At 45.5% G+C, this 17,697-nt stretch overlaps 1 protein-coding gene across 1 annotated transcript in view; it reads left to right on the top strand.

The window, feature by feature from the left end:
- The first annotated feature begins 7,518 nt into the window (after positions 1-7,518).
- Positions 7,519-17,697, top strand: part of TEP1 (telomerase associated protein 1) — a 41,862-nt gene continuing 31,683 nt past the window's right edge. The window contains exons 1-9 of the mRNA XM_059705882.1: positions 7,519-7,670; positions 11,305-11,804; positions 12,779-12,961; positions 13,262-13,396; positions 14,129-14,290; positions 14,921-15,082; positions 15,392-15,469; positions 16,897-17,021; positions 17,237-17,394. Of these exons, the coding sequence (XP_059561865.1) occupies positions 11,328-11,804; positions 12,779-12,961; positions 13,262-13,396; positions 14,129-14,290; positions 14,921-15,082; positions 15,392-15,469; positions 16,897-17,021; positions 17,237-17,394 (1,480 nt within the window). The 5' untranslated portion in view covers positions 7,519-7,670; positions 11,305-11,327. The remainder of the gene's footprint in view (positions 7,671-11,304; positions 11,805-12,778; positions 12,962-13,261; positions 13,397-14,128; positions 14,291-14,920; positions 15,083-15,391; positions 15,470-16,896; positions 17,022-17,236; positions 17,395-17,697) is intronic.

Genomic DNA, 17,697 nt, shown 5'->3' with positions numbered 1-17,697 from the left:
GGAACAGAAGCCATTCACACAGACTGGGGAATCATGGCAATCCAGGGATTAAGCTACAGTTTGGTGAGTGTTGAGAGCCTCCAGGACCACCAATCCACAGCATGGAACTCTTCAGGCCCTCACAAGAGGCAGTACTAAGAGATTATCTGATTGTAATACGTATTCTAATCCCTCCTCTATAGACCAGATAGTTTCCCTTTCTCTTTATGAATTTGCCAAAAGCTAAAGTAACAATGCCATCCCCTCATCACCTAAATGACTGCACAGGTCCAGCAGGTCTCACAGTAGCCTCCAGAGTGTGCATAAGAAAGGTAGCTCAGCTCGACCTTTGTGGCTCAGCGGTTGAGCATTGAGCCAGGAACCAAGAGGCCACTGGTTCGATTCCCGGTCAGGGCACATGCCCAGGTTGCAGCCTGATCCTCTGTGTGGGGTGTGCGGGAGGTAGCCAATTGATGATGTTTCTCTCATTGATGTTTCTGTCTCTTTATCCCTCTCCCATCCTCTCTCTGTAAAAAAATCAATAAAAATATATATTAAAAAAAAAGAAAAGAAAGGTGGCTCAGCCCTAGCTGGTTTGGCTTAGTGAATAGAGCATTGGCCTGTGGACCAAAGGGTCCGGGGTTTGATTCCAGTCAAGGGCACATACATTGGTTGCAGGCTCTGTCCCGGCCTGGGCCCTGGTCAGGGCATGTGTAAGAGGGAGTGCAATTAATTTCATAGATATGAGGTTCCCGATACATTTGCCATATAAGTTGGCATCTATCTCAGCTAGCCCACCTCCCAAAATGAGCATTTCACTACGTGGAACTATTGCAGAGTACCAATGTGTTAGGAATTAGGTGATTTAAAAGGTTTAAGGAGAGCCCCTGGTGTGGCTCAGTGGTTGAGTGTTGACCTATGAGCCAGGAGGTCATGGTTCAATACCCAGTTAGGGCACATTCTCGGGTTGTGGGTTCAATCCCCAGTGGGAGGCATGCAGGAGGCAGCTGATTAATGATTCTCTCTTATCACTGATGTTTCTATTTCTCTCTCCCTCTCCCTCTTCTCTCTGAAATCAATAAAAATACATTTTTAAAAATATATAAAAGGTTTAAGGAGAATAGGATGACAACAATGTAATCTGATGTAACCTAGCGTTGAATGTTGCAGGTGTGCTATGCCAGTTATCTAATGCTGCATAGCAGACTGTCCCAAAATGTAGTGACTTCAAATAACAATCATCTATACTAATAATAGCCTAGGTGGCATCACTCCCTCACGTTATCACAAGATGGCTGTCAGAAGATGGCTGCGTGCACAGTGGAGGTGGGGCCTGGTGGCCACTCTGCACAATGAAGCCAAGGGGGTCCCGCAGTTCTGTGCAGCGTGGAAGAGGCCGGTCCTGGCGGAGGAGGCAGGTCATGGCAGGGGAGGGCAGTTGTGGGTGATCAGGCCTGGCAGGGGAGCAGTTAGGTGTCGGTCAGGCCAGCAGAGGAGTGGTTAGGGGGCAATCAGACTGGCAGGCAGAAGCGGTTAGGGGCAATCAGGCAGGCAGGCAGGAGAGCTGTTAGGAGCCAATGGTCTTGGATTGTGAGAGAGATGTCTGACTGCCAGTTTAGGTCTGATCCCACAGGGATGGGGCCTAAACCGGCAGTTGGACATCCCCTGAGGGGTCTCAGATTGGAGAGGGTGCAGGCTGGGCTAAGGGACAACCCCGACCCCCCATGCACGAATTTCATGTACCAGACCTCTAGTCCTTTATAATAAAAGCCTAATATGCTAAGTGTCCGACTGTTTGTTCAACTGTTCGACCAGTCACTATGATGCACACTGACCACCAGGAGGTAGGTGCTCCGACGGGTTGGTTAGCTTGCTGCTGGGGTCTGGCTGATTGGACTGGATGAGATGGGCCAGACATGCTCTGGAGCCAACATCCCATGGTCCCTCCCTGGCATCTAAAATATTTTTTCTAATTAATATCCTTTCAATGTGCATGAACCTGTGCACTGGGCCTCTAGTTTTACTATATTTCTCATGATTTTATGTGTCATTGGTTTCACTTACATTTAGGCAGGGTTCAGCTAAGTGATTCTTTTGTTCCATGTTCATTGATGGAAATTACTTGGTTGTACTGAAGTGGTAGATGGCCTGGTCTGGAGGGCCCAAGACAGCTTTGTTCACATGTCTGGTGCCCTGATGGGGTTGGCTGGAAAGCTGAGCTCAGCTGTGATTGTTAACTGAAGCACCTATATGTGTTCTCTTCAGCATGACAATCTAAGAGTAGTTGGACCTACTTGGTAGTTCAGGATTCCCAGAGGGAGTGTTCCAGAGTCCTAGGTGGAAGGTCCAAGAGGTGCCAGAATGTCACTTCTGTCACAAATATTGGTTAAGCAAGTCACTAGGTCAGTCCAGATTCAAGAAATGAGCAATCAGACTCCACTTTCCAATGGGAAAAGAAGCAAAGAACTTGTGGCCTGCTTTAATCTACCACAAAGGAAGACTAGTCAGGGAAGGATGGCTCACAGGGGAACATAGCCCTTGAAGGAAGGTGAAGAGAGATGTTAGTAGATGTCAACAGGCCAGAGACCAAATGCAGGGTTGTTTTGAGTCAGAGGAGTCAGAAGCGAGACGGCCTTAATATTTGAAGTTCATGTAACCTGCTGACTGGCTTCTGGGGCTTTCAGTTGGTCCCGAAGGGCTCCTCTGGGATGTCAAGTACTACGGAGTAAGTGCTGGTCCATCACAGCTTGTGCAGTGCTTTGGAGCTGGCAGTGATTAGACTGAACAGAAACACAAGCTGTGAAGCTAAAGGTAATTGTTCACAAAGGGGAAAAAACTGTGGTGGAACCAACTGGACTTTATAGTCTCCAGCCTCTCACTCTCCTCTCCACTTCTTATCAGAAGCCTCCCTCCCCAGTTCAAAGTCTAACCCTCCAGGAAATTGCTGAAGGTCCCTCCTTCACATAACCCTGTAGTTTCTTCCTTAGTGGAATATAGTACGTCCCAATAGCCACCTCATTTTAAAAAAAATTTTATATATTGACTTGCAAGAGAGGAAGGGAAAGAGAGGGCGGGAAGAAGGGGGAGAGAGAGAGAGAGAGAGAGAGAGAGAGAGAGAGAGAGAGAAAGAAACATTGATTTCTTGTTCCATTTATTCGTGCATTCATTGGTTGATTTTTGTATATGCCCTATCCGGGGATTGAACCTGAAACCATGGAGTATCAGGATGGTGTCATCCAAACAACTTAGCTTCCTGGCCAGGGCTCCACTTTGTATTTTTGTGACTTCTGCATATATTTGTCTCCTTCGTGATACGATGAAGACTTTAGAAGGAGGCATGTTGTATACATTTTACACACTGTCCTTCACACTTGATAGATATTTGTTGAATCAAAGTGGGGGGAAATAGGAAGTTTGCAATTAAACTGACTAGAGGAGGTGAGCAATTTTAATAATCCCAGTAGGGCCTTCAATAAAGGGGCTTCTGGCCTAGCTGGTTTGGCTCAGTGGATAGAGTGTTGGCCCATGGGCTGAAGGGTCCCAAGTTCGATTTCAGTCAAGGACACATACCACGATTGCAGGCTTGACCTCAGGCCCCAGTTGGGGTGTGTGTAGGAGCGAACCAATCGATGTGTCTCTCTCACAAAGATGTTTCTCTCTCTCTCTCCCCCTCCCTCCACTCTCTCTAAAAATCAATGGGAAAATATCCTTGGGTGAGAATTAACAAAAACATAAAGGGGCTTCTAAGGGCAGAGGGCATTCCTTGGCCTCAGAAAGGAACCAGTCTGGATACTACACTCATCAATTGGACACTGGAGCTCAATACCACTGATCAACAATTAGGGGTGTAGGCTGCATATGGAGGAGAAAGTGAATTTAAGAACTTGGAAAAAAGAAAAGTAAACTCTGGAGGAGTTACTCCAGTGGGGAACAGAATGTCTCCTCAACTCTGCTACAGTTATTTGATTGGCAACGCCAATCCCCCGCCCCCCCCCCCCGCCCCCCGCAATTGAATCAATGACAGTAATCTGAAGAAAGTTTACTTCAACTCAAGAGAGTTGCTAGTTTAGAAAAGTGGGATTGAAAGGAACAAATATTGGCAATGTTTTTAGCACTGTCCATGGGAAAGAAAAGCTGACTTTGTAAACATCTTGCCAGTTGGGAGATTTTCTGTTGCAAGGCAAAGATAATTCATCTGGCTCTTTCAAAATCCAACTGAAATATCCTTTAAGGGTGTCCACATAAGAACATCCAAACCTGTAAGGAATTTTTATAAGATTTTGTTTGAGTTAAACTGATGACAATGCTAGGACTCAGGACCTCAAATGCCCCTGAGAATGAGTTCCTTTTATACATCTGGAATTAAGGAGGGTAGTAAGAAAGATTACATGAAGGTGGGAGAAAGCAATGTATAGGATAGTGAATAATATTATGTACCCTCTTGAGGGTGGTTACACCTTCAAGGGGTCTGGAAAAAGAGGATTACTCTGACATTTCAAAGGTGTGTTAACCTAAAGGCGCAAAAACAATGGACAGGGATTTCTTAAGGCAAAGATAAATCTTTTACTAAAGAAGTTGGGAGTGCAGCTTTTGGATTTAATTTCCAGTTTCCTGACAAACCCAAAGGTGGGACATTTTACAAGACAATGGCAAGGCAACGTCATTAAAAGAGGACTGTTGAATTTGAAAACATATATGCACCCCTATGTTTATTGCAGCATCATTTACAATAGCCAAAATATGGAAGCAATCTAAATGCCCTTCAATAGACAAGTGTATAAAAAAGTGGTGGTACGTATATACAATGGAATACTACTCAGCCATAAAAAACAAGACTTTACTATTTGTGACAGTATGGATGGATCTAGAGGGTATGATGTGAAGTGAAATAAGTCATAGAAAAAGACAAGTACCATATAATTTCACTTATATGAGGAATCTAAAAAACAAAATAGACAAACAAAATAGAAACACACTAATAGCTACAGAGAACAGCCTGATGGCTGGATACCAGGTGAAAAAGGTGAAGGGATTAAAAAGTACTAATTGGTAGTTACAAAACAGTCATGGAGATGTGGAGTACAGCATGGGGAGTATGGTCAGTAATATTATAATAACTCTGTATGGTGCCAGGTGGGTACTTAAAATAAAAGAAGATCACTGTGTAAAGTATATGATTGTCTGGCCACTATGCTATACATTTGAAACTAATATAAAATGGTGTTGAATGTAAACTGTGACTGAAAAACAAAATTTAAGACATTTTAAAAATAAAAAATTAAATTAAAAAAAAAGAAGTTGGGGTGTGGCTACCCATCATGGCCAGTTTGGAATTTATGGTCAGATCACCCTGTGAGGTTACTTTGAGTTAGATTTAACACACTACACCATTTTTGTCCACAAGGATCAATCAGTGGCTCTTTGACCAGAACAGAATCTCTGGAATTGGGCTCAGTTATTTACGTATGAAATTGAGGTGTGGCAGGGGCATTCCTTATTAAACTGCATTGGGGTAGTTACTGTCTTTCTGTCTGGGGAATCATTCTAGACCAGTGGTTTTCAAATTGTCCTGGGATCAGAGTCTAGAACGGGGGGGGGGGGGGGGGGGGGCAAACTTTTTGACTCGAGGGCCACAATGGGTTCTTAAACTGGACCGGAGGGCCGTAACAAAAGCATGGATGGAGTGTTTGTGTGAACTAATATAAATTCAAAGTAAACATCATTACATAAAAGGGTACGGTCTTTTTTTTTTTTTTAGTTTTATTCATTTCAAACGGGCCGTAGTTTGCCCACGGCTGGTCTAGAATTACCATGAATGAAATGCAACTACCATGAATATAATGGGATGATCCTACCTTGTTTTCTTACAAAATCTACCAAAAATTATTCATCATTTTGGAAAATCATGCCACATGAACATCTATTCATGGTATTCAATCACCATCATAGCGCCCCTTTATAACTGTAACTTTTTTTTTTTTTTCAGTGAGTAAGGGAAAGAGAGAGAGAGGTAGAAACATCAATGATGAGAGAGAATCACTGATTGGCTGTCTCCTGCACACCCCCTACAGGGGATCGAGCCCACAACCCGGGCATATGCCCTTGACCAGAAATCAAACCCAGGACCCGTCAGTCTGCAGGCCTACCCTCTATCCACTAAACCAAACTAACTAGGGTTGTAACTGTAACTTTTAAGGTAGGTCTCTACAGAAATGCATGCATCCGAGTACCACATTGTGTCCTCTGTAATGCCATGACCAAATATTTACATATCTAAACATATAGTATTGTATAATAAATAACCTTTCTTTTGCTATTCCTTTCTATCTCTTTAGGATATTTTATTTTTAAAAATTGTGTATATAGGTAAATTATATTATTTACGAACTGTAGTTCAGTAGAATAAAGGGTACATAAAAATATATGTTATAAAAAGAAGTGTTGAGACTGATGGGGTGGGTAGTAAGGGAGGCATCTAAGGAAGGAAGGCAGAATCTGGCTCAATAAATTGGGAAAGTAGGATGGCCCTAATTCTGAGCTGAAGTGGGAACGAAGGTTGTGTTCCTAAGCAAAGTGGTATTTCCCAGATGACAGATCATCTGTTTTACGGGAGATGAGTATATTTCTTCTGCTACTATTTGTTTGGCCCTGCTCCTTAGGAAATAGCACTAACATCACATCCTACAGGTCCTTGGTCTCTTTGCTGATCCTGGTCCGCCTTCTGGGAAATGTTAAGGTTGCGGAAGAAGGAACACACGAGGCCAAAAAGGGGTAAAGAATTATGAATTTATTAGGTCATCTGGGTACCTAGATGGGCTGAGCCCCAAAATGGCGCCAGCACCCAACTCGGGGCGTCAGGGGGAGTCAGAGGTTTTTAGAGGACTCTGGGTGGGCTTTTTCTGGGCGAAGAATTCTCTGTGCAGGTCTGCATTCCGGGGCTCCGGAGGGGAGAGATAATGGTCTTAGCAAGTGGAATGTGGTCTAAACAAGTGCAATGTCCATGGTGAAGTGGCCTCAAGGTCGGTTCCCAGGGGAGAGGGTATCATTCAATTGACGCTCCAGATAGACTCCTTGTAATCCACAGTCTGCTCCAGATGGGCATGGGCTGCTCTCAGTTCACCCTGCCCCAATTATTCCATATTCCGTCTCCTTTTACTTCTATTTCCACAAAGTAACTTGTGGGTGAATTAAGAGTCCAGCTATCCTTGACACCAGGAAAAAAGTGTCCAGACAGGAAACGAACATGCCAAAAATCTTTTTTCAAGAAACAGTGCTCGAAGATATGCCACAAGAAAGGAGAGGAAATTTAGCAAAAGAAGGGACCTTGGTAGATGGGGAGTCTGACGGACAGGAGAACGGAGGACAAGAAAGGGGGAAAGGGAGGGGACCAAACCCAGGCCCCAGAAAAGGCTGCACTGTCCTCCGGGCATTCGCACCACCAGCCAGGCACCTGCTCTTCCTGCCGGCGCCGCCGCGCTCCGGCCCGCAGCTCCAGCGGCCGCCCGGCCCGGCGCGTCTCCGCCCGCGGCAGTCCCCTCCCCGCGCCGCCCGGCTCCTCCTCCGGCTCCAGTTCCTCTGACCCGCGGAGCCCAGAGCCCGGCTTCTGCTTCCTGCTCCGGAGAGCCGAGATCGGCGTCCCAGGCAGCCAGCTTCTCCAGCTCAGAGTGGCTCCGGGGACGGTCCGAGCGCAGGTAAAAGCCGCCCTGGCCCGGCGCCTGGGGCACTGGGCTCGGCACGGAGAGCCGGTGCGAAGGGCCGAGCGCGGCCCAGGCTCGGGTGGGACAGACGCGGGTGGGTGCGTGTGCCGGCTCCTCCCGGCAAGGTGTGTGCGTGTGCGGAAGGGACAGTGAGAAGGGCCGATGGAAAGCGGAGCAGAGAGTGAGGGCCAGGGAGGGGCAGGACATAGAAGGGACATACGAATGAGGAAGAGACCAAGAGAGAACGAGTCTCCCTGCTCAGTGCTCCTTGGAAGGAGATAGTAACTACCATTAACAAGCGAGTTGGAGCGCTGTTTGTAATAACAGAAGCCCGGGCGGTGCTTAAACAGGAAAGAATCTCATACAGTCAACTTTTGTAAAAGTGATGTGGGTGTTAATGTGTTAATACAACAAGGTTTCCCTGACACACACACAGTGCAGAATGGTGTCTAAAGTATGATCCTCTTTATGTAAAGCGAAGAAAAAAAAAGGGGGTGGGTGGAAGAAGCATTTCTATGCTTATATATTTGTATAAGCATAGAAAATACAGTGGGGCCTTGACTTACGAGTGTCCCGACTAACTAGTTTTTTGAGATACCAGCTGTCTCTTGGCCGATTTTTTGCATTGAGTTGATAGAGTAATTTGAGTTAACGAGCTCAGTCTAGGAACGAATTAAACTCGTAAGTCAAGGCCCCACTGTATCTGAAACTATTCCTATATGTTTTATATAACAGCAGTGGTATCCCTGGAGAATGGAACTAGAGATGAGGATGGGGTGGGGGGACTTTTCATTTGTAATTTACAGCTGAATCTCCCTTCCCAAACTCCAGGGTGCAAAAAAATATTTAACTGTGTTTTTCTGTTAACTTAATTTTGTTTTGAGACATTAAAAAAAAAACACCTTGAGTTAATTCTGAGATTTCCCCACTCCGTTCTCTGGGGCTTATGGGGTACCAAGATATGAGGGAAGTGTACAGGGCACAAAGGCCATCATTTGTGATGTAGTTTGCCCACCCTGATGTCCAGTGCGCTATCCATGTCTTTTCTGGTTCTGTATTGTCTGTCCATTCAGATTTTCTTGGAAGCATTCTACGTACCTCTCCATAAGTTCTTGCATTTGAGGTTCAAATGATTCATTTAACAACACACTTATTCCTAAAATACTTAAATGCAAATGCATTTGTTCAAATAAGTAAATACATTCCAATAGTGTAAGTTCAAGCATTCTGTCAAGCAGAGGTTCTTAATTTGTAGTTAATGGAGATTCTAAGAATCCATGGATGGGCCCTGAAAATTGAGTGCAAAATAGTATATACTCATGCTTTTCTAAGAAAAACTCCATAGCTTTCACCAGATTGTCAAAAGTCTCTGAATCCCACTGACAGGGGTACTGTAGAAACAACAGTGCACAAGGCCACTGGGGCTTTTGTTCTCAGGAATTTATAATCTGGTGGAATGAGAGACAAGCAGGCAATCACAACCCAGAGGATGTGTTCTATGATAGAGGAGGTACGATGTTGTGAGAACATAGGGCCACCTAAATTAGACTGGCTGGCTCCTTGGAGGAACTATTAAATTGAAGCCTGCTGAGTGAGAGGAAAGTACAGTTTGGCCTGGTAAAGGAAGGGCTGGGGAAGGAGTGGTCTTCGTAGAAGGAAGAGTGTTCCAGGTACCTGCCTTTATGTGATTACATAAAGTGGAAACTTAGAGTTAGATGGGAATAACAGTAAGAGATGAGGCTGAAACATGATCAGTGTTACAGTTGCCGAAGGAGGAACGCACGAAGCCAAAAGGGGTGAAAAATCATGAATTTGTTAAGCCATCTGTGTACCAGATGGACTGAGCCCCAAAATGGCGCCAGCAGCCAATGGCAGGGAGTCAGAGGTTTTAAAAGGACTCTAGGTGGGCTTTTTCTGGGCAGAGAATTCTCTGTGCAGGTCTGGATTCTGGGGAAACTCCAGAGGGGAGAGATAATGGTCTTAGCAAGTGGAATGTTTATTGTGAAGTGGCCTACAGGTCAGTTCCCAGGGGAGGGGGTATTGATTCAATTATTTGATCCAACCTAACAATCAGAAGCCAGGTTATGTGTATGATGCAGGGCATATAAAGGAAAACAAGATAAAGAAACCCTCAGGGAGTTCTATTTGTGTAAGGAGAAAGAGTGGGCAAGGAAGCAAATAAGCAAACAAGATAGCATTTTACTGTGATAAAATAAACAAGGCTATGTATTAAGCAGTGGCTGGGGTATGTATCAGGGTGCTCCTTTTTTTCTGGGGTTCTCCTTTATTTAAACAGATCTACATACTGGGGTCCACATGAATTGCAGGGTTTTAACAAAGGTGGTGGCAGGCAGAATGGAGAGAACTGGATAGGTTTGAGAGACACTGATAGAGTAGAATCAATAGGTTTCAGTAGTCTATTGGGTGAAAATAACAATAGATTTTATTTATTGAACACTTACTAAGAGTTGCTGTAAGTGCTTATGATATATTTTTTTCTCACTTATTCCTCTAACAACTCTGTGGAGGGAGGGAGACATTTATCTCAATTTTGTAGATGAGGAAACTGAGGCACAGAAAGTATAAGGAAGCCCAAGGTTCCAAGTAGATTCAAGGTCCCATAAGGATTTAAACTCAGGTTTGTTCCTCTCCAAACCTCTGTAAGCAGAGGTGGCAAAGGAGTGGGGATAGATTTGGAGAAGAGGCGGGATTGTGGGAAAGACAATACATTTGGGATCTATGGAGCTTTGCATACGTTTGAGTCACCCACGTGGAGATGTCCAACAGGCAAGTGGGTAAATGAGTATGAAGCTCAGACGAGATCTAGGTCAAGGAATAAATTTGTGAGTTGCCAGCATAGAAATGTTATTTGGAGCCACAGAATAGGTGAGACTATGTTGGGGAAGTATACAGAACGATTACAACTCTAAGGAGCATTAACATTCAAGGAATGGCAGAGAAGGAACCCCCAAGAAGGTGTGGTCACAGTTGTCAGAGGAAAACCAGGACAGTAGCATCATGGAAGCCAAAAGAAAAGAGAGTTTCAATGAGAGTGATCAACAGTCTCATATTGTACTTGAGAGAAGAAGGAGGATAAGTTCCCAGATGTGTCTGTTCTTGTATAACAAGAATTCCACTAGTTACCTAAGAGGACAGCCTTGCAGGAATAGTGGGACAGAATCCCATTTATTTGGTTGAAGAGTGAGTAGGAGGCAGAGAAGTTGAGGTGGTGCATGTAGACAGCTTGACCCAAATGTTTGTTTCTGGAGCTAAGAATCCAGAGTCCAGGTTACAAGTATGGCCCCTATACTAAGTTGGGATCACACCTACAGCCCTTGGGGGCTCCTTTGCCCCTTCATGAGAAGACATATCTGTTTAAAAAAAAACACACAAAAAACTTCCTGCTCTTAAGCTTCTGCCTTACCTTTCCCTACTCTTCTCCCTTAGAATACTCCCTCGATTCTCTCTGTAGAATACTCCCTGAATACATCCTTATAATAAACCCAGTCCTAGAAAAATAAATATTGGTTGTTCTCTACCTGAAGGTCACTGGCATTACCAGGAGTGCTATAGGAAAGATATACTCCCAGTGCAGCCAAGTGCTCATCACCTCTTTCTCTCCATCTAGGATATACTGGTTGGGCTCCAGCCATGGAGAAACTTTATGGGCACGTGTCTGCCCACCCAGACATCCTCTCTTTGGAGAACCGATGCCTGGCCACACTTCCTGATGTGAAGATCATGGAGAAACTACATGGACATGTGTCTTCCCACCCAGACATCCTTTCCTTGGAAAATCGGTGCCTGGCCACACTTCCTGACATGAAGCTCATGGAGAAGCCACATGGACATGTATCTGCTCACCCAGACATTCTCTCCTTGGAGAACCGGTGCCTGGCTACACTCTCTATTCTAAAGAGCCCTATGTCTGCCAGCTCCTTTCTCCAATGTGTTCAGACATCTCAGCTTGTGCAAGCTGATCTGTGCAGCCTGGACACCAGTAACCACCTGCTCTCTGAGCCTCCAACCCGGAGGACTCAGTGTTTCTCTGAGGGACCAGCCCCTCTGACCTGCCCCAGAGCCCTGAAATCCATCTCTGCCACACAGGGAGCTCAGGAAACAGCTTTGGTAATAGCTCTCGGCGCTCGTCTTGACTGAAGCCATGTCTGTTGGATGCTCTAGTTCTTAGCTTTTGTGCCAGTGTCTCTCTGTGCTGCTCTGTGTACTTATCTACTTGAAGCCGCTTCCTGAGGTGCCCTTTACCCCAGGACTGGCTTCATCAGCATCGTTACTCTCATTACATATCTAGTTCAGACATTCTGGACAGTAGAGCAAAAACAGGCCCTGTCCTCAGAAAGCCTCTGCTCAGGAGGGGAGCCGTCATGATGTTGCAGTAGCACAGGCAGTCACGTGCTTTTGAGATCCTGTTCAGGCATGAGACACATCTGCTATACCCTGGCCCAGTCCCCTGGAGGTGCATGTACAGACACATGTCCACTTATACACACATATATGAGCACAGGTCAGAATCAGTATACAAACACACATTCCTCTGTATAGCCTCGGATTCGGACTGAGGGAAAGACTAATCTGAGCCCTATACTGTCTCCGTGTATTACAAGCACAACCTTGGGCAAGACTCTTAGCCTTTTGAAACTTTAATTTCCTCACATTTATTAATTTATTTTATTTATCTTTCTTATTGAGAGTATTACAGATGTCCCCCTTTTTTCTCCCCATTACCCCCCATCATAATTTCCTCAACTTTAAAACAAGATCATTGGCAATCTACCACATAGAGTCATTGTCAGGGTTACAGCTACTGCCATCTTACACTTACTTAGGGCTTTGCAATTTGCCAAGAGTCATACATGCATTATCCCATTTAATCTAAATGACCCCATTAGATAGCTCTAACCCTACCTGAAGGTGTGTGTGATAGTGAGAGATCCCTATGTCAGACAGGACAGATTGTTGCTGGGTGTGAAGGGAGAGGAGTTGAGGTGCTAGAAGATAAATGTGGACATTTCCTATCCCTGGGAGCTGCCTTCAAATCTATCTATGTTTGAGGGACTGTGATTAATAATTGCCACTATCCCCAGGGTCATTGGTCCTCTTCAGAAGAGAAAAAGCCAGGAGAGAAGAAATGGACAGAGGCTCAAATGCCTTTTTACAGTCTAAGTTTGGGAGAGGAGGAGGAGGTGGAGGAACTGGCCTTGAAGCTTATCCCTGGAGACTCCGAGTCTTCATCTGAGCCCACTGACCAGGTCCTTCAGGAGAAGAAGGTAAAAGTTCCAGTGTGGGAAAGAGGTTGATGGTGGTGGAGGGAAGGGTGTGGGGTGCGTGGGAGGAGTAGTGCCCAAAGACTGAACTAGATCCCTTCCACTGATGGAAGGGGAGGGAGGGCCATCAACCAACTCTTATTTCTCACCTTCTAATCCCCTTTCCAACCTCTTGGTTGAAAAAACATCTGAATCTGGGATCCATTTTCTCTGTCCATGATTTTGTAAGCTGGCCTGAGGGATGCTTAAGTTGGTCGTTATTACCGCTTTCCTCCTTCCTTCCCTCTCTATCTCAATTCCCAGATGGCTCTAATGAGCTTGTTGTGCTCCACTGTGGCATCAAAGGTAAACATGAAAGATGAAGCCAACCCTACCAAGACTGCCCTCCTGGAAATCTGTAGTGAACTTGCCCCCTTGGAGCCTGAGTTTATCCTCAAGGTATTGTGGTGTGAGAGAGTGGATGGAAGTGGAAAGCTGGGAGCTAGAGAATGTGCTTATGGTGTGTGAGGGCGATGGTGACCAGCTTTGTGCTGTTGGTAGAGGGAGCTTCACTTAGGAAGTGGATATGATCTCTGGGTGAGTCTGTGGCCTGGTCCCTAGAGTTCTTTGAGGAGTGGAGAAGATGGGGTTGGGAAGGAGTATGCTAGGGTTCATTTGTTTAGAAGGATGCAGGTTTAAGTATACAGTGTCTTGAGGGTCATACCAACAGAATGAAACATGATCTGGCTCTTAAGGAGCTTACAGTACTGTTAGGTCAGCAAAACACTCCCAAATATGTAAATGCAAATGGTACAGTAGGTAAGTGACTGTTTCAGAAGTAGAAAAGAGGGGGGAAATATTTTCGATGAGACTTTGGAAGATGTCAGGTTTAATCAGCACTTTGATAGATGTTGAAGGTGGGAGGTCTTCCAAAGAGGGAAAGGGCCTGGTTGACTCAGGAGGTGATCCATAGACCCAGGAGAAGACATGCTGCAAAGGCAGGAACAGACTAAATTACAGAGGATTTAGGATGCAAAGCTCAGAGGTTGAACTTGATATTTCATAGACAATCTGGAGGGATCAGGGAAGGTTTTATGCAGGTAGATTAGATACGCAAGTGCAAGTTAGTTTAGGGCATGAAGCTCTGTGAGAAGTGGCTGAGATGCTAACCCACCCCACCCTGCACCCTAGGCATCTCTGTACACCAGGCAGCAGCTGAACATCAGGGATGTAGCCAACCTAGTCTTGGCCATTGCTGCCTTCTTGCCAGTCTGCCGCCCCCACCTGCGACGATATTTCTGTGCCATTGTCCAGCTGCCTTCTGATTGGATTCAGGTAGCCGAGTTATACCAGGTATGGCACTCACTTCCCTGAACTTTGGCCTTCATGTAGGTTTCTCTCTTTTGCTCATTGCATCCCTGGAGAAAATTCTCGGACAGTTCGGCCTCTCCTCTGCTGCCCTCAACCTTGATGCCCAGACAGGACAGCAACTCCCTCAACCAGGCTGGGTTGCCCAACAGGGAGAATATGATTGAGAAGGGCTGGACCACAATTTAAGAAAAATTGGTCTTATTCTGGACCTTGTATTTACAATGAAGAAAGTGAGACCCATGGAAGTCTGTTGACTAGCCCAGTAAACACAGAAACTGTCATTTTAGAGCTGGGGTAGGGAACATCTGGCCTGCAGGCCGTATAAGGTCCAAGAAGTCATTTGGTCTGGCCCTGCCAAGGCACTAGGGATGAGTTAATTAAATGTTTGACCAAATATAGCAAGCTAATTTTTAAACCGTTAATTTCATATGGCCTGAGAATGATGTTGTAAATATCCAAATGGCCCTTGGCGGAAAATGGTTCCCCACCCCTGCTTTAGAGCTTGGGCTGAGAACTCGCTCCCTGTTCTCATTTAACCCTGTGATGGGTCTTGTTTTGTTTTGGAGGGTTTGTTTGGGTCTCAGTCCTGATGGTCTCTTCTCTCTCTGGCAGAGCCTGGCTGAAGGAGAGGAGGACAAGCTGGTGCCCCTGCCTGCCTGCCTGCGTGCTGCTATGACTGACAAATTCACCCAGTTTGATGAGTACCAGCTGGCCAAGTACAGCCCTCGGAAGCACCGGGCCAAGAGACGCCCCAACCGACCCCCCCGGCCTCCAGTCAGTCCCTATCTCAGCCCTGGTCATTCACAGCCCAGGTCCCTTTTCTCTGGAAAGGGAGGGACGAAGGAACATGCTGATCCAGGGGGATCCCACACTAAGTGTCTGGCATGTTCCTATCACCAGGAACAAACAGTTCGAAAAATGCAGAGGAGCCGGGTAGAGCTCAGGAGGCAGAGAAGACAGGGCCTGCTTCTTTCCTAGCTGGCTTCCTTTTGGATAGAGATGGGCCTTTGGGGCTATTGAAATGGATCTCTCCAGAGACAACCTCTATTTCCCTTTTTGAAACTGCTTCTCCTGTCCCCACAGAAGACGGAGCGTCCATTTTCTGAGGCACAGAAATATTTGCCAAAGTACCTTAGGTTTCTTAAAAATGAACAGGAGAAGGTGAGTGCCTTGTTCTGCATGAACAATCTTTTCAACTGATACTTAGAAATGGAATTCCATTTGGTTTAGAAATACAAATAGAGGGTGTGGTAGGCGCAGGCCAATTTCCTACCTGGGGCAGTCTCAGCTGTGATTATGGGATCAGGTTTTGAGAGCACTGGGAAAGGCAATTATTGATTTCAGAGAGGAAGGGAGAGGGAGAGAGAGAGAAAAACATCAATGATGAGAGAGAATCATTGATCAGCTACCTCCTGCATGCCCCCTACTGGGAATCGAGCCTGCAACCAGGGCATGTGCCCTTGGCTAGAATCAAACCTGGGACCCCTCAGTCTGCAGGCTGATGCTCTATCCACTGAGCCAAACCAGCTAGGGCTTTTCCCCCATTCCCCCCCCCTCTAAAACTTGGTTTTAATATCTGTTTAGTTTCATTACAGTCTTTAAAGTTGATTACTAATACTTGCTCAAAAGTAAAGCAATAAATTACAGAATTTTCCCCCCATTTCTTTAATGACAGGTGGCATGTCCAGCTGGATAAATGAGTTAAAGAAATGAAATATTTACCTTCCATAGGAATTTTTAAAAACAAACCAAACCATTTTTTAAATTTGCATTAATGACAAATAAGTCGCTGCACTTAGTGGTTAAGAGCATACAATCTGAATTCTGACCTGGGTGTGAATCCCTCCACCACCAGCACTGCTGGCTACCTGACTTTGGCCAAATGATTTACCTTCTCTTGCCTCAGTTTCCTCAGATATAAAATGGGGATTATAATAGTACCTAGTTTATTGGGTTTTTGTGAGGATTAAATCAGTTATTGTATTTCCAGTATTTCTAACAACACCTGGCCCTGAATAAATGTGAGCTACCACCACCGTCATCATTGACAGAGATTATTAGGAAGATGTAAGCATTATAAGAAAACACATTCTCAGTCGGTCAGCTGATCTTTTCATCCTATTAATACATCCCAAACTTAGCTCTTCTTCCACCATGGAAGATTCTGTAAAGCAACTTCTTTCAGTTTTTTAACTCCTCACAGCCTGCATTATTCTGGTGCCTCCTCCTGGTCCAAGTCTCCGTGATTTAAATAAGAGACCCTTTTCTCTTTCCTCCCTCGGAGAACAAGGTGTTCTCTGTTCATCCTACCTCCATCTTGCTGTTCACAAGCCAATCACTCCATTTTACCATTGATAGTTCAATCTTGTGTAAATAAAACATGGCGATCCCAAAACACTGCTATATTATGCTTACCACAGGAGTTCTTGTTGATAGAGATTTTTACCCCTTATTCTTACTCTGCCCAAATCTCCTTTGGGGAAGAAATGAACTCCTAGGTATAGGATGGTCTTAGGTTCTGCTTTCTGCAGAAAGTGACCATGGTCACAGATTAATGACCCCAGTGGGATTTGGGGATATTTCCACAGTTTGAGGAGTCCTACAATGCAGCGCCAGAAAGAAAGAAGCCACCAAGGTTCACCCTGAAGAAGTTGGTACAGCGACTGCACATCCAGGAGCCTGCCCAGCTCGTGCATGCCCTGCTAGGCTACAGGTGGGAAGATAGACTCCGAACGTACATTCCATCTGGGAAACCCCCTGACTCTTCTATATCCATGGCCCCAATCCCTGTAGTTCTGACCCCAGCAACATTAGTTTGGGCAGATGTGGCCTGTAAACATGACTGACTAGCTTGACTGGCTCACCTTTCCTTTCCTGAGTTATTTTCAGCTGGCTTTGAAATGATAAGCTTTTCCTCCTCCCTTCCAGATACCCCTCCAACCTGCAGGTCTTTTCTCGAAGTCGCCTCCCCGGGCCATGGGATTCTGGCAGAGCTGGGAAGCGGATGAAGCTATCTCGGCCTGAGACCTGGGAGCGGGAGCTGAGCTTGCGGGGGAACAAAGCTTCCGTCTGGGAGGAACTCATTGGTACAGTAACCTTGACCATCACACCCTCTTCTGCTCTTCCCGATTTATGCCTCTCCGTTTTAGACTAGAGGATTTCCATGACATGATGCAGTTATTCTATTGCTTGGTAGTTGTGTCACTAAATTTATTGGACTTATAAAGTCTGCCATTGACCACACCCAAGTGGACAGGAGTACCTGCTTTGAATAACATTGCAATTGTAGATAGATCATTATTCCAGATGTGGTTAGGTCTTTATCAACACACTAGAGGCCCGGTGCACAAAAATTTGTGCACTGGGTGGGGGGGGGGGTCCCTCAGCCT

The sequence above is a fragment of the Myotis daubentonii genome, chromosome 1 (genome assembly GCF_963259705.1).
Source record: "Myotis daubentonii chromosome 1, mMyoDau2.1, whole genome shotgun sequence".
NCBI classification, from domain to species: Eukaryota; Metazoa; Chordata; class Mammalia; order Chiroptera; family Vespertilionidae; genus Myotis; species Myotis daubentonii.
The sequence above is the reverse complement of the archived record's forward strand: the minus strand, read 5'-3'. Positions and strand labels throughout refer to the sequence as shown.